We start from the raw sequence: 13,712 nt of genomic DNA on the forward strand, positions 1-13,712 counted from the left end.
TATCAACAACACCATCTGTACAATGTAAGATTTAATATTGTGGCATCATATAAAAGACAAACACACATCATCTCCACCAGTCCATGTTCTAGGTACTGTACTTTGTCCCACCAACCTTGTAACATTGAGGGATGGTGTGACCTTCCTGTGTGGAGTCCCGGGAATACAGAGGACGGGGACATCTCTCTGGTTGGTTCCTGGTATTAGGTGGCTCCATCATATCTTTGTGTCCTTCTAAAAACTCCTCCATCACTTCATACTCCTCATCCTCCTCTTTATACTCTTCTTTAACAACAATATTATCATCCCCAAGGATTCTACCCTAAATATATAATAAAATATTCATTATAACAAACATGCTTGTGTATAAATCAGAACTACCATTAGTTGTCAATCATCTACCTGATGATGGTGGGGGATGGTGTGACCTTCCTGTGTGGAATCCCGGGAATACAGAGGACGGGGACATCTCTCTGGTGGGTTCCCATTACTGGATCCATCTGTAGGAAACACACACACTGACTGAATACATTGTTTCTATGTGTTTATCAGATGATGGGGGATCTAGGTGGATCCTCCGTACTGCTCTCTCCTTTACAATAAAGTCTCCTCTTACCCGGTGATGTGAGGGGCGGCTGATTCTCCATCATGACGTCCTTGTAGAGATCCTTGTGTCCTTCTAAATACTCCCACTCCTCCATGGAGAAATAGACAGTGACATCCTGACACCTTATAGGAACCTGACACACACAATGATACAGTCACCATCCAGACACATCCCTTGTCTGTTACTGGATAATGTCCCAGAATTCCCAGCACCGCTCACCTCTCCTGTCAGTAACTCGATGATCTCTCTGGTGACTTCTAGAATCTTCTCTTTATTTCTCTATTCTATCAGGGAGGGAGGTGGAGGCAATGTGATGGTCATATGATCTCCAGACTTCACAGGAGGAAAACTCTAGATTTGAACACAAATAGTAAAATCAAATGACATTCCCAGAATCCTCCTCACCTCACTGGTCAGGTCTCTTTTTATTTAAACCCCACTTCATGCTGAGGTTTCTGATATTACATACAATGCAGGTCCAACAGCCCTACTTTGCAAGTAAAGAGGCCAGGGGACAGCCCACATCTTAGGAGCATCAGAATATAGAGTTGGATAGGAGGGACATTGGGAGGAGGAGCTGTGAGGTCAGTGTGATGTCATAGGATTCTCTGACTCTGATTGGAGGGACATTGGGAGGAGGAGCTGTGTGGTCAGTGTAATGTCAAAGGATTCTCTGACTCTGATTGGAGGGACATTGGGAGGAGGAGCTGTGGGGGGCGCTCTGTGAGGTTTCTGTACACAAAATAATTTCTTCCGGGTGCGTCCCACCTCTCCTAAACCGAAAGATGAACTTTGTCTTTGGGCTTTGTCAGGACACATCATATTCCTGTGATCTCCGTGTACTCCGGAGACTTTACTGATCACATTTTAGGATGAATATCTGAGACTGGGATCATAAATGGAAAAATTTGTTTTCAGGACATTTACTACAAATGACATTTTTCCCCTCTTTCTTCCTATTTGAATCTTATTAAATAAATACATACATATTCTAATCCCCCCTGAATAAATCCCCCATCCCCTGCCACTAAAAAAAGTGGCATAATCCGTTAGTATAGACTAATGATGTGAGAAGGTGATTGGTGGGAAGATGACACATCTCTAAAATAAAGGGAATGTTCCGGCCCCGTAAGTGGAGGAATGTTCTGACCCTGAAGGTGTTAATCTAGGTTTCCACACTATATATGTGTGTATCATCATCTGCTGGAGATAAAAGAGGTCACAGTGACTATGGAGGAAGAGGACGGACATGACGGGGGGGGGGGGGGGGGTTACTGGGTGTAAATAGAAAATAAGATCTTATTACCTCCTCTGCTGCCTCTTCCAGCGATGTCTCCTCTCTACTTCCTCCCGACTCACCTTTTACCAGGAACTCCCTATTTATACCTGACATCACTTCCTGTCTGTGCTTGACATCACTTCCTGTCTTCCATAGACTTCCTGTCTGGGTAAAAGTGAGATCACCAGCCCCGAGAAACGTCTCGTAGTGTGGACACGTCCTTGTGCTGTGTGTGTATGTACTGTATATCCTTATAGATGGGGGTCACCCCCACTCCCACCAAGGGGGAGAGAAATATATTACTGCCTAGTCCAGCCTTTCTCAGCCAGGGTTCCTCCAAAGCTTTCTAGGGGTTTCTTGAGCAATGAACGATATCTGTCTCTCAGTAACAACTGATATGAATGATCTATAAGTGAGGCAGTGTTCCCTCTATGATGATGTAACAATGTCCTTCTCCCACTGACCTTCTCCTTTTCCCGTTGGTCACCAATGTAGGGGACCACTACACTGACCACTGATATAAGGGGGTCCTTCCCCCATTGGTCACCAGTGTAAGGGACCACCACAATGACATAAAGTGGTCCATCTCCCATTGGTCACCAGTGTAAGGGACCATCACACTGACCACTGATATAAGGGGGTCCTTCTCCCATTTGTCACTAATGTTAGGGACCACTACACTGACCACTGATATAAGGGGGTCCTTCTCCCATTGGTCACCAGTGTAAGGGACCACCACACTGACCACTGATATAAAGTTGTCCATCTCCCACTGGTAACCAGTGTAAGGGACTACAATATTAAGCATTGAGATAAGGGGTTCTTTCTCCCTTTGACCACCAATGTAAAGCCCCGTACACACGCACAGATTGTTGGCCGTAAATTGTCGGCCAACGTCCGATCTGCCGATTGTAGGCTTGTTAGTATGATGCTTCCGACAACCAACTGTGAATTTTTGGCCGAAAAAAATCTGGTGTGCATGCTATAAAATTTTTGTTGGCCAACAAAGAACGGCCAATTGTTCCTCAGTCAGTACAGATTTCGGCAGACAAAAATCAGATGAGCAAGACTGGGCATGCTCAGAGAAGAAAAAACATACGGAAAGTAACCATCACATGACATCACTTCTGAAATTGTTTTTTTTTGGCCAACAAAAGTCCAGTGCAAGTCTAGAGCACATTTCAACCAACAAACAACACTGGACAAAAGACGGCCGATCGGTTGGCCAACAATCTGTGCGTGTGTACGGGGCTTAAGGGAGCACTATGAGGCCTTGTTAAAGTGGAGGGAGGTCAAGTGGCATAATGGCAAGGCTTTTGCAGACAGAGGTAATGGGTTTTTCAACATTAGCAAGCATGTTGTGTGAATCTCCTTCTAGGTGGGACATGTCCTCAAACATTTGCCAGCATCTAAACACCTGAGGGTATGTGCCTATAACCCCATAGTGTATGAATATGTTGCCTGTGCCCTGTACTGTATGATTAAGCTATTATTGTTACTCCAAAGAACTTGACCCCCCCCCCCCCCCCCCCAGGTATTTTGGAAGGTTTTATGTTAGGGAGCCTCACTTTCATCTCTTGCTGAGAAGTATCCACTAACCAGTCAGAGTCCCAGCCACTGTCCTGAAGCTCATCTGCCAATGCAAATGAAAACTTCAAACCTTCCTGCCGAATTCCCTCTCATTCCTAGATAGGCTTTAGCTTGAGAAATGCCACTTTTTGTCTCCCTGTCTTGGGAAGCAGTAACTTGGTACCTGTCAAGCCCCATTCCTTTAGGAACCCTACGTAAATATTGAAATCTGCACTCCAGCCCCCATCATCCTCTCATATGGTGTGCTTTTTGCTATTGGCCTACAATTTAACAACAGAATTGCCTGTGTGAGGACCTGATCCCAAACCTCTTAGGCTTCTTTCACACGGTCCGCCTCCGCAGGCGGATCCGTGTTGCTCAGCGGGGATCGATCCGCAATCCCCGCTGAGCCGGGCGGATGACAGCTCCGTCTCCGCTTGCAGAGCGGAGAGGGAGGTGTCTCAGCACCCGCTGCCCTCTATGGGGGATCGGAGGAGAGCGGACCGCTTGTCCGATTACTGAACGGATGGAAAAATAGGGTTTCCATCCGTCCAGATTTCAGCACAGGATCGGATGCGGATGGCAGCGGGTGTCAGCTGAGGTGACCTCCGCTGACACCCGCTGCCCCATAGAGCTGCATGGAGGATCCGATCAGATCCGCCTAAAAAACTGACAGGCGGATCTGATCGGACCGCCCGTGTGAAAGAGCCCTTAGTGAATGTGTGGGTGTAAGCCTGTGTATCTGGTCCATCAATAGCCTGTTGTATCTTTCAATCAAATAAGCTGCCTGTGGATGGTATGGGGGAGTGGCACAACCAGTACACTCCAGAATCTTCGGCCCATTGCTGTACTTGAGCCGTTATCACTTTGGCCTTGTTTGGGACAGCCATAAACAATGACAATTTTCTGGAGCAGTTGAAGCGTTGCGGCTTGATCTGCACAAGGATGAACAAGTAAAAGTCCTGAATAGGTGTCCACTGTGGTGCAACAATACCTCAGTTCATTGTTTCCCCAGGGCAGGGGACTGATGACGTCAGTCTGCCAGTTCTCTGCAGTTCTCTCACCCCTCTTAATTGACCAGGTGGAGTACTTTTCCAATGGCCATTGTCACACTCCTCCACACATTTTACAGTTCCCTATTACAGTCTTGATCATGTCAATGAATATAGGTAATCCTCTCTGCTGTGCCCATTCATATGTCACTTTCTGCCCCATATGCCCAGCTGGCCAAGTTCATCAAGACAGGATCAATTGGCACAACTGCATTCACCTTGGCGATTTCATCTTCCACTCTGTTATAGTTCCTCGAAGTCTGGGACTAGGGGCACATGTGCATCAAAATGCCGCTCTTGTATGGTGCGGGAGTGAGCTCTTTCCAGAATTAGTTCCAGACTTATCTGTCTCCCCACACCACCTTTCCATGAATCATCCAGTCATTGAGCTTCCTCCTGGACATCCAAGTTGCCTGTTCTTTAAAGACTGCCCAGTTGTGAGTGTAGATAGTGAAATGGGAAGAAGGATTCTCCTGAAGAGTCATAACTACAGCTTTCAGCTATGCATACTGACTGGACCCTACAATTCTGGTCTCCTGCAGGACTATATCTGTAGCTGGGTTGTGGGATGCTGCTGTCCACTGACTCCTAGACGATGTGACTATGGGTGAACCATCAGTAAACCTCCCTGACTCTTTCGTGTTTTCTGACAGAGTCTCATAGGGTGGAGCCTCTTAAATGGGTGATGACTGCAGCACAGGAATTTTATCTTTTGGCTTAGTGCTGGTAAAGGTGACAAGTCCTGCCAACTGTTTTTGAAATGTCTCTGACTTCCTCAGTTGCGGTATCCCCTCTTTCTTGAAGGCACCACTTCCATTTCACCGGTGTCTAGTTCTGAGCTAAAGTTGCCTTAGTGGTCAAGTATATTATCTCTCACCCATCCTGCTATTGGCAGTGCAGTATGGATGGTGATTAGGTCCTGTCCTGTAATGGCCTCTACATGTTAAAGTGCCGTGTAGGCCCCAAACAGTTACTTCTTAAGGGGCGTATATCTCTCCTGTGCCCCTGTCAGTGGCTTGGACCAAAATCCAATGGGTATTTATCATGTACCTGATGCTGGAGACCAATGGAGAGAGGGCTTCCTCTTTCTTCAATGCACCACTTCCATTTCACCAGTGTCTGGTTCTGAACTACAGTTGCCCTAGTGGTCAAGTCCATTATCTCTCACCCATCCTGCTATTGGCAGTGCAGTATGGATGGTGATTAGGTCCTGTCCTGTATTGGTCTCTACATGTTGAAGTGCCGTGTAGGCCCCTAACAGGTACTTCTTAAGGGGCATTTTATCTCTCCTATGCCTCTGTCAGTTGCTTGGACCAAAATCCAATGGGTATTTATCATGTACCTGATGCTGGAGACCAATGGAGAGAGGGCTTCTGTAACGCCGAGTGCTCCGGGTCCCGTGGCTTCCCCGGAGCACTCAAGGCGTCCTGCGGGCTGCAGCGCTCCGGTCGGCGTCCCCGACCGTGAGCGCTGTTCCCCCGCATCAGTGGCACTCACCCGCCGGGTCCTCTCTGCCCAGACTCCCGGCGCACGCCGGGTTCCTTCCTCCTCCCTGCGCGCGGCACCGCTCTCTAGGGCGCGCGCGCGCCGCTGCATTAAAATTTAAAGGGCCAGTGCACCACTAATTGGTGCCTGGTCCAATCAGTCCAAATCCCATAAAAACCCACTTCCCCTTCCTGTCCTTGCCGGATCTTGTTGCCTTTTGTGCCTTGAGAAAGCTTTTGGTGTATCGTTCCCTGCCTGTGTATCTGACCTTCTGCTGTTGCCCCTGACTACGAACCTTGCCGCCTGCCTTGACCTTTTGCTCCGTCTGACCTTGCCTTTGCCTTGTCCTTCTGTACCGCGCCTGAATCAGCTGTCTTTGAGGTTGAGCTGTTACCGGAGTATACGACCTGGTTGCTACCGCCGCAGCAAGTCCATCCCGCCTTGCGGCGGGCTCTGGTGAAAACCGGTAGTAACTTAGAACCGGTCCCCTGGTACGGTCCACGCCAATCCCTCACTGACACAGAGGATCCACCTCCAGTGCAGTCACCTGCCGCTAGTCCGGACCCTGACAGCTTCCCTTGCCGTTAAGTTCCAGACTCCCCTGAAGGTGGAACAGGAGGAGTCAGGCTCAAAGAAGCATGGGTCACCTGCTGGAATTGCTTGCAGAGATGTTCTGACTGGAGTGTCGTCAGGCGAGATGTCCAGGTACTCAGATGAGACCCTAAGATAGTGTCTGCAGACAAGTGGCGCCCGTGGGAAGTAGCAGGACTCAGGAGAGAAGCCAGTTCAAAGCCAAGGTCAGGTACCGGGTGAGAAGAGAAACAAGCGTAATCAGGAGGGTCATTCACAGAGCAGGATAAGACAGTCCATTAAACAAGCCAGGATCAGATCACGGAGCAGGCAAAAAACAGGTTCAGGGGCAAGCCGAGTCGGTAAAAGATATCCACAGATGCAAGGTAACAGAGAAACAAACGCACTGGAGAGCCAAAGATCAACCAGCAATCATAGAGGTTGACTGGCTCCCTTATAGAGAACATTTGGTGATAGTCCGGGCCAGGGCCATGCACCAGCGCGTATTCGTGCATCAGTGTGCATTTGTGCGGCCATGTAAGATACTGGAAGGAATGTGAGGTCTTCATGAGCCTCTGCTGTGGATAGTGTCCTGAAAGTATTTCTCTCTGTCCTTTCTTTTCATTTGGCTTCCACAGACTCCAAGATATGGTTCCATCCTTCTTCAATAAATTCAACTGAAATGGTATACCTTGTCTCACGGGTCCCAATCCCGGAATGCTGCAAAATGGCTTCTTAAGCAGCAAGGAATGCGGTCTGCTGCTCTGAACCCCATCAGAAATCAGTCTTTCTATTTTTTTTTTTTTTTGTAACATTATACAGTATCTCACAAAAGTAAGTACACCCCTCACATTTTTGTAAATATTTTATTCCATCTTTTTTCATATGACAACACTGAAAAATTAGGAAATACATTTAGTGTATTTTTTTCTCTTTTTTTTTTTTGTAACGAACGTTTACCTTTAATAAAGCATTTCGCTATCATCTGATATAAAAAAAAAAATTTGAACTACCACCATTTTTTTTTTCCAGGGGCTTTGCTTTTAGAAAATATATGTTTGCGGGTTTTAACTAATCCATACCTGACAGAGGAAAGAAAGGGCCTGTTTATAAAAAGAAATAAATATTGTTAGATGAATGTGACAAATATTCCCCAGTGAATTCCTATGATGGTCAGCTCCATCTAGTGGTCATTATCAGCCATGGAGTATATCTGAGGTGTATATCAGGGTGCGCTTCTTCCCCACATGTCCACCAACATTCATATAGAAGACATTTCCCGCACTCAAGGCACTAATACACCTCCAGGGTTGTGTGGGACCCCTGATCTACAGGAAGACAGGACTTCTGTGAGAAACATTTCCCTCACTCAGGACAGGAATATGTTTTCTCCCCCCAAGTGAGACCTCTGATGTCTGGAAAGATCAGACCTCAGTAAGGAACAATTCCCTCACTCAGGACAGGAATATGGCTTCTCCCTCGTGTGAGAACTCTGATGTCTGGAAAGATCGGACTTCTGTGAGGAACAATTCCCTCACTCAGGACAGGAATATGGTTTCTCCCCCCGAGTGAGACCTCTGATGTCTGGAAAGATCGGACCTCAGTAAGGAACAATTCCCTCACTCAGGACAGGAATATGGCTTCTCCCCCGTGTGAGATCTTTGATGTCTGGAAAGATCGGACCTCAGTAAGGAACAATTCCCTCACTCAGGACAGGAATATGGCTTATCCCCCGTGTGAGATCTCTGATGTCTGGAATGATCGGACTTCTGTGAGGAACAATTCCCTCACTCAGGACAGGAATATGACTTCTCCCCCATGTGAGATCTCTGGAAAGATCGGACTTCTGTGAGGAACAATTCCCTCACTCAGGACAGGAATATGGCTTCTCCCCCGTGTGAGATCTCTGATGTCTGGAAAGATCGGACTTCATTGAAGAACAATTCCGTCAGTCAGACCAGGAAAGTTCATTCTCCTCCGTGCCCAGCTTCAGATGACTGTAAACAGAGGACTTCTGTGGGTTACACTTCCTCCAATCAGAAGAGGAAAGTGGATCTACCTCCGATTGAAATCTCACATGTGATTCAAGATCAGACTTACTGTGAAAACATTTATCGCATCTATGACAGGAATACGGCTTCACAACATTGTGCCATCTCAGATGACTGGAAAGAGAGGCCTTCTGTGAAAAAAATTTCCCGCACTCAGGACAGGAATAGGGCTTTTCTCCTGTGTGAATCCTCTGATGTAAAATAAAATGTGATTTTAATATAAAACATTTCCCGCACTCAGCACAGGAATATGGCTTCTCCCCTGTGTGCACTCTCTGATGCATGGTAAGATTGGACTTCTGTGAAAAACGTTTCCCGCACTCAGGACAAGAATACGGCTTCTCACCTGTGTGAGTTCTTTTATGTGCATCAAGAGTGTTTTTCAAACTAAAACATTTACCGCACTCAGGACAAGAATACGGCTTCTCACCTGTGTGAGATCTTTTATGCTCAATAATTCTGAATTTAGTGTGGAAACACTTCCCGCACTCAGAACAAGAATATGGCTTCTCTCCTGTGTGAGTTTTTCTATGAAGAGTAAGACTGTGATTAAAATAGAAACATTTCCCACACTCAGTACAGGAATATCGTTTCTCCCCTGTGTGCGATCTCTGATGTATGGAAAGATTGGATTTACATGAAAAACACTTCCCACACTCAGGGCAGGAATACGGCTTCTCGCCTGTGTGAGATCTCTGATGTTGGGAAAGTTGGGCCTTTACTGAAAAACATTTCCCGCACTCAGGGCAGGAATACGGTTTCTCACCTGTGTGAGTTCTCTGATGTATGGAAAGATGGGTTTTATTTAAAAAACTTTTCCGGCACTCTGGACAAGAATACGGCTTCTCGCCTGTGTGGTATCGTTTATGAACATTAAAACTGAATTTAGTACGGAAACACATCCCGCACTCGGCACAGGAAAACCTCCTATTTGTTGGAAGGACGGCACCGCCCCTCACAGTCTGAGGTTCCTCAGGATAAGAGGAATACGATGGTCCGGCACTGTCCCTCACAGTCTGAGGTTCCTCAGGATAAGAGGAATACGATGGTCCTGCACCGTCCCTCACAGTCTGAGGTTCCTCAGGATAAGAGGAATACGATGGTCCTGCACCGTCCCTCACAGTCTGAGGTTCCTCAGGATAAGAGGAATACGATGGTCCGGCACTGTCCCTCACAGTCTGAGGTTCCTCAGGATAAGATGAATACGATGGTCCGGCACCGTCCCTCACAGTCTGAGGTACTTCAGGGTTCGAGGAATACGATGGTCCAACCACAATGTGGGGCACAACAATATACAAGATAGCGGGGTTTTCTGAATACTGTATGATGTCCTTATCTTCTACTTTACAGTCTGGAGACAAAGTGAGACAATCCTCTGAGGTTTTCCTCATCTCCCGTCCATGTACTAAAATAGAAATACAAAGATAATATTACTAGACATCAGCAGATTGGTTCCCCTAAACCAGGACTCCGCCCACATCAGGCAGGTTTGTCTCTGAGGATCTTACAATTCCCCCCTGGCTGAGCCCCACCAAAGGTCAGAGAGTGAGGATGGGGGGAGAACAACCAAGATGAAGACTGGACTGATCCTGAAGACCACCATCATTGGGTTACTGACTCCTCCCTCATTATCACTTTCTGTTTAAGGTTCCAAAGTTGGAGGATGTTATCACATTATTATCACCATGTAAAAGTCTGTCCTCCAATCAGATCATCAGATATAAAATGTCCAGCTGGAAGAAAATGGGTGTAACAAAAGAGAATCTATATTATGTGTATATATAGCAGTACCAAGAGTTAAAACAGTTGGGACCATTAAGTATCAGAATTATGTAATGTACAACATAGAGTACATAGTGCAGGGGTCAGACATATGGAAGGTACAATATATGTTATCTATTAGAAGAGACATGACTAATAATATTGGTGTTTAGTAATCAGTGGTGGCTTAAATAGTTACTTAACTTAGACAAGTTGCAGAGGTCCCACACCGCTGCCTCCCATCTCCTGAGACTGCACTCAGTGACTTGGGTGTGAGACTATACAGACATATCCCTCCACCCGGCACAGCCAGCAAATAACAGAGCAAGTAACCCCGGGAGAATTGTTCTGTCAGAGATCTTGCTAGACCCTGGCATGGGGCAGAAGAACCAAGGTACATACCCCAGGTGTCTAGGTCAAGCAACGTCTATGGAGAAAAACAACATTTTGCTGCCAGCTGAACCCCAGAATCTCCATAAATCCAGTCTAGAGACATAAATTGTGTCTGCAGCACAGAGAAGGAAGATTATCCGAGAGAAATACAGGAATACAGGACGGGGAACACAGCTCAGGAAAGTGACCAGGGGATTACAGGCTAATATCACCCAGTGCCCGCCCTACTCTGGACCAATCAATGAGCAGTATGGGTGGAGGAATGGATTTAGTGTTAATGACCCACCTGTGCTGATCTCTGTAGGAGTTTCCTCCTCTATAAATGTCCCCGTTATTCCATCCTCCTCCATAGACTGCTGATCATCCCTCACATACGTCTCTTCTTCTTCTGCTTTAACCTCAAATTCTATATCGATTGGATCTCCACTCTAAACCAAGAAAATGAGAGAAAATATCATCTGGAAGATATAAGCTTTATTATTGTGACATCACTTAAGAAATCCACACATCGTCTCCATGAGTTCGTATTTTATAAGCTCCGTCCCACCAACCTTGTAACATTGACGAATGTTGTGACCTTCCTGTGTGGAATCCCGGGAATACAGAGGATGGGGACATCTCTCTGGTGGGTTTCTGTAGCTGGATGACTCATCATCCTCCTCTTTTATCTCTTCTTTAACCTCAACTTTAGAATCTCTCAGGTTTTCACTCTGAATATATAATAAAAATGACATCAATGGTAACAATGCAGATAATGTACAGATCCTAATGATACTATCAGTGATTGTTCCTCATCTACCTGATGATGGTGGGGGATGGTGTGATCTTCCTGTGTGGAACCCCAGGAATATAAAGGACGGGGACATCTCTCTGGTGGGTTCCAATTACCAGGTGGCTCCATTATATTATTGTGTCCATCTGAAAGTTCCTCCTTCACTCCATACTCCTCATCCTCCTCTTTATACTCTTTTTTAACAACAATATTATCATCCCCGAGGTTTCCACTCTGAATATATAATAAAACATTCATTGTAACAAACACGTTTGTATATAAATCATAACTACCCATAATTGTTACTCCTCTACCTGATGATGGTGGGGGATGGTGTGACCTTCCTGTGGGGAATCCCGGGAATACAAAGGACAGGGACATTCTCTGTTACTAGGTGACTCCATCATCCTCTTGTTGAGATCATTCAATTTTTCAGAAAACTCCTCGATCACTCCATACTTTTCATTCTCCTCTTTAACATCAATATTATAATCCTTCAGGTTTTCACTCTAAAAATATAATAAAGAATTTATTATGAGAAACAACCTTGTGTATAAATTATAACTATCAGTGATTTTTCCTCATCTACCTGATGATGGTGAGGGATGGTGTGACCTTCCTGTGTGGAATCCCGGGAATACAGAGGACGGGGACATCTCTCTGGTGGGTTCCCATTACTGGATCCATCTGTAGGAAACACACACACTGACTGAATACATTGTTTCTATGTGTTTATCAGATGATGGGGGATCTAGGTGGAGCCTCCGTACTGCTCTCTCCTTTACAATAAAGTCTCCTCTTACCCGGTGATGTGAGGGGCGGCTGATTCTCCATCATGATGTCCTTCCCACCACCGCTCACCTCTCCTGTCAGCAGCTCGATCATCTCTCTGGAGACTTCTAGAATCTTCTTTGTACTTCTCTAGTCTATCAGAGAAGGAGGTGGAGGCAATGTGATGGTCATATCATCTCCAGATATCACAGGAGGGGAACCCTAGCATTGAATACAAATAGTAAAATCAAATGACATTCCCAGAATCCTCCTCACCTCACTGGTCAGGTCTCCATTTTATTAAAACCCCACTGGGATATAATTTACCCACATAGCACCCCTCACCCCCTCACTCTGTAGGTTCAAAGCCTGTTGCAAGCAATTCTGGTGTTGTTACACACAATGCAGTAGCAACAGTGTTGCTCTATTAGTGAGAGGGACATTGAGAGGAGGAGCTGTGAGATCAGTGTGATGTCAAAGGATTCTCTGACACTGGTTGGAGGGACATTGGGAGGAGGAGCTGTGAGGTCAGTGTGGTGTCATAGGATTCTCTGACTCTGATTGGAGGACACTGGGAGGAGGAGCTGTGTGGGGCGTTGTGTGGGGTTTCCATACACAGAATCATTTCTCCCGGGTGCGTCCGACCTCTCCTAAACTGAAAGATGAACTGTGTCCTTGGGCTTTGCCAGGACACATCATATTCCTGTGATCTCTGTGTACTTCAGAGACTTTACTGACCACATTTTAGGAGGAATATCTGAGATTGGGATTATTATGGAAAAATTAGTTTTTAGGACATTTATACCTTTTCTCCTCTTTCTTCCTATTTGAATCTTATCTAATCTAATGAAATAAAGACATACATATTCCAATTCCCTCTTAAATAACCTCCTAAAATACCCAGGACTAAGAAAAAGTGCTATAATCCGTTTAGACTGATAAGGTTAGAAGGTGATTGGTGGGAAAGGTAACACATCTCCAACATGAAGAGAATGTTCCGGCCTCGTAAGTGGGGAAATGTTCTGACCCTGAAGGGGTTAATCTACGTTTCCGCACTATATAAGTGTCTATCATCATCTTCTGGAGATAAAAGAGGTCACAGTGACTATGGAGGAAGAGGACGGATATGATGGGTGTAAATAGAAAATAAGATCTTATTACCTCCTCGATTGCCACATCCAGCAACGTCTCCTCTCTACTTCCTCCCAAATCATCTTTCACCCGGAACTTCCTATTTATACCTGACATCACTTCCTGTCTTCCATAGAGACTTCCTGTCTGGGTACACATGAGATCACCACCTTGTGGAGCTCGGAGGATCTGCAGTTTCGTAGTGTGACCACGGCCTTGTGATGTGTGTGTATGTACTGCATATCCTTATAGATGGGTCATCTCCACTCCC

General features: G+C 45.9%; 2 protein-coding genes across 2 annotated transcripts in view; both read right to left on the reverse strand.

Annotated features, from left to right (window-relative positions):
- Positions 1-13,712, reverse strand: part of LOC309564458 (uncharacterized protein) — a 1,566,033-nt gene that overhangs the window by 626,574 nt on the left and 925,747 nt on the right. The gene's annotated exons all lie outside the window — the stretch shown is intronic.
- On the reverse strand, positions 8,511-10,014 carry LOC309562719 (uncharacterized protein; the record flags this gene model as incomplete). Its single annotated transcript, XM_082267007.1, has 1 exon — positions 8,511-10,014. Exon 1 carries the CDS (start codon positions 10,002-10,004, stop codon positions 8,511-8,513), a length of 1,494 nt encoding a protein of 497 aa, XP_082123133.1. The 5' UTR covers positions 10,005-10,014.

The sequence above is a fragment of the Pelophylax lessonae genome (genome assembly GCF_965119305.1).
Source record: "Pelophylax lessonae genome assembly, chromosome: 9".
Taxonomy (NCBI): Eukaryota; Metazoa; Chordata; class Amphibia; order Anura; family Ranidae; genus Pelophylax; species Pelophylax lessonae.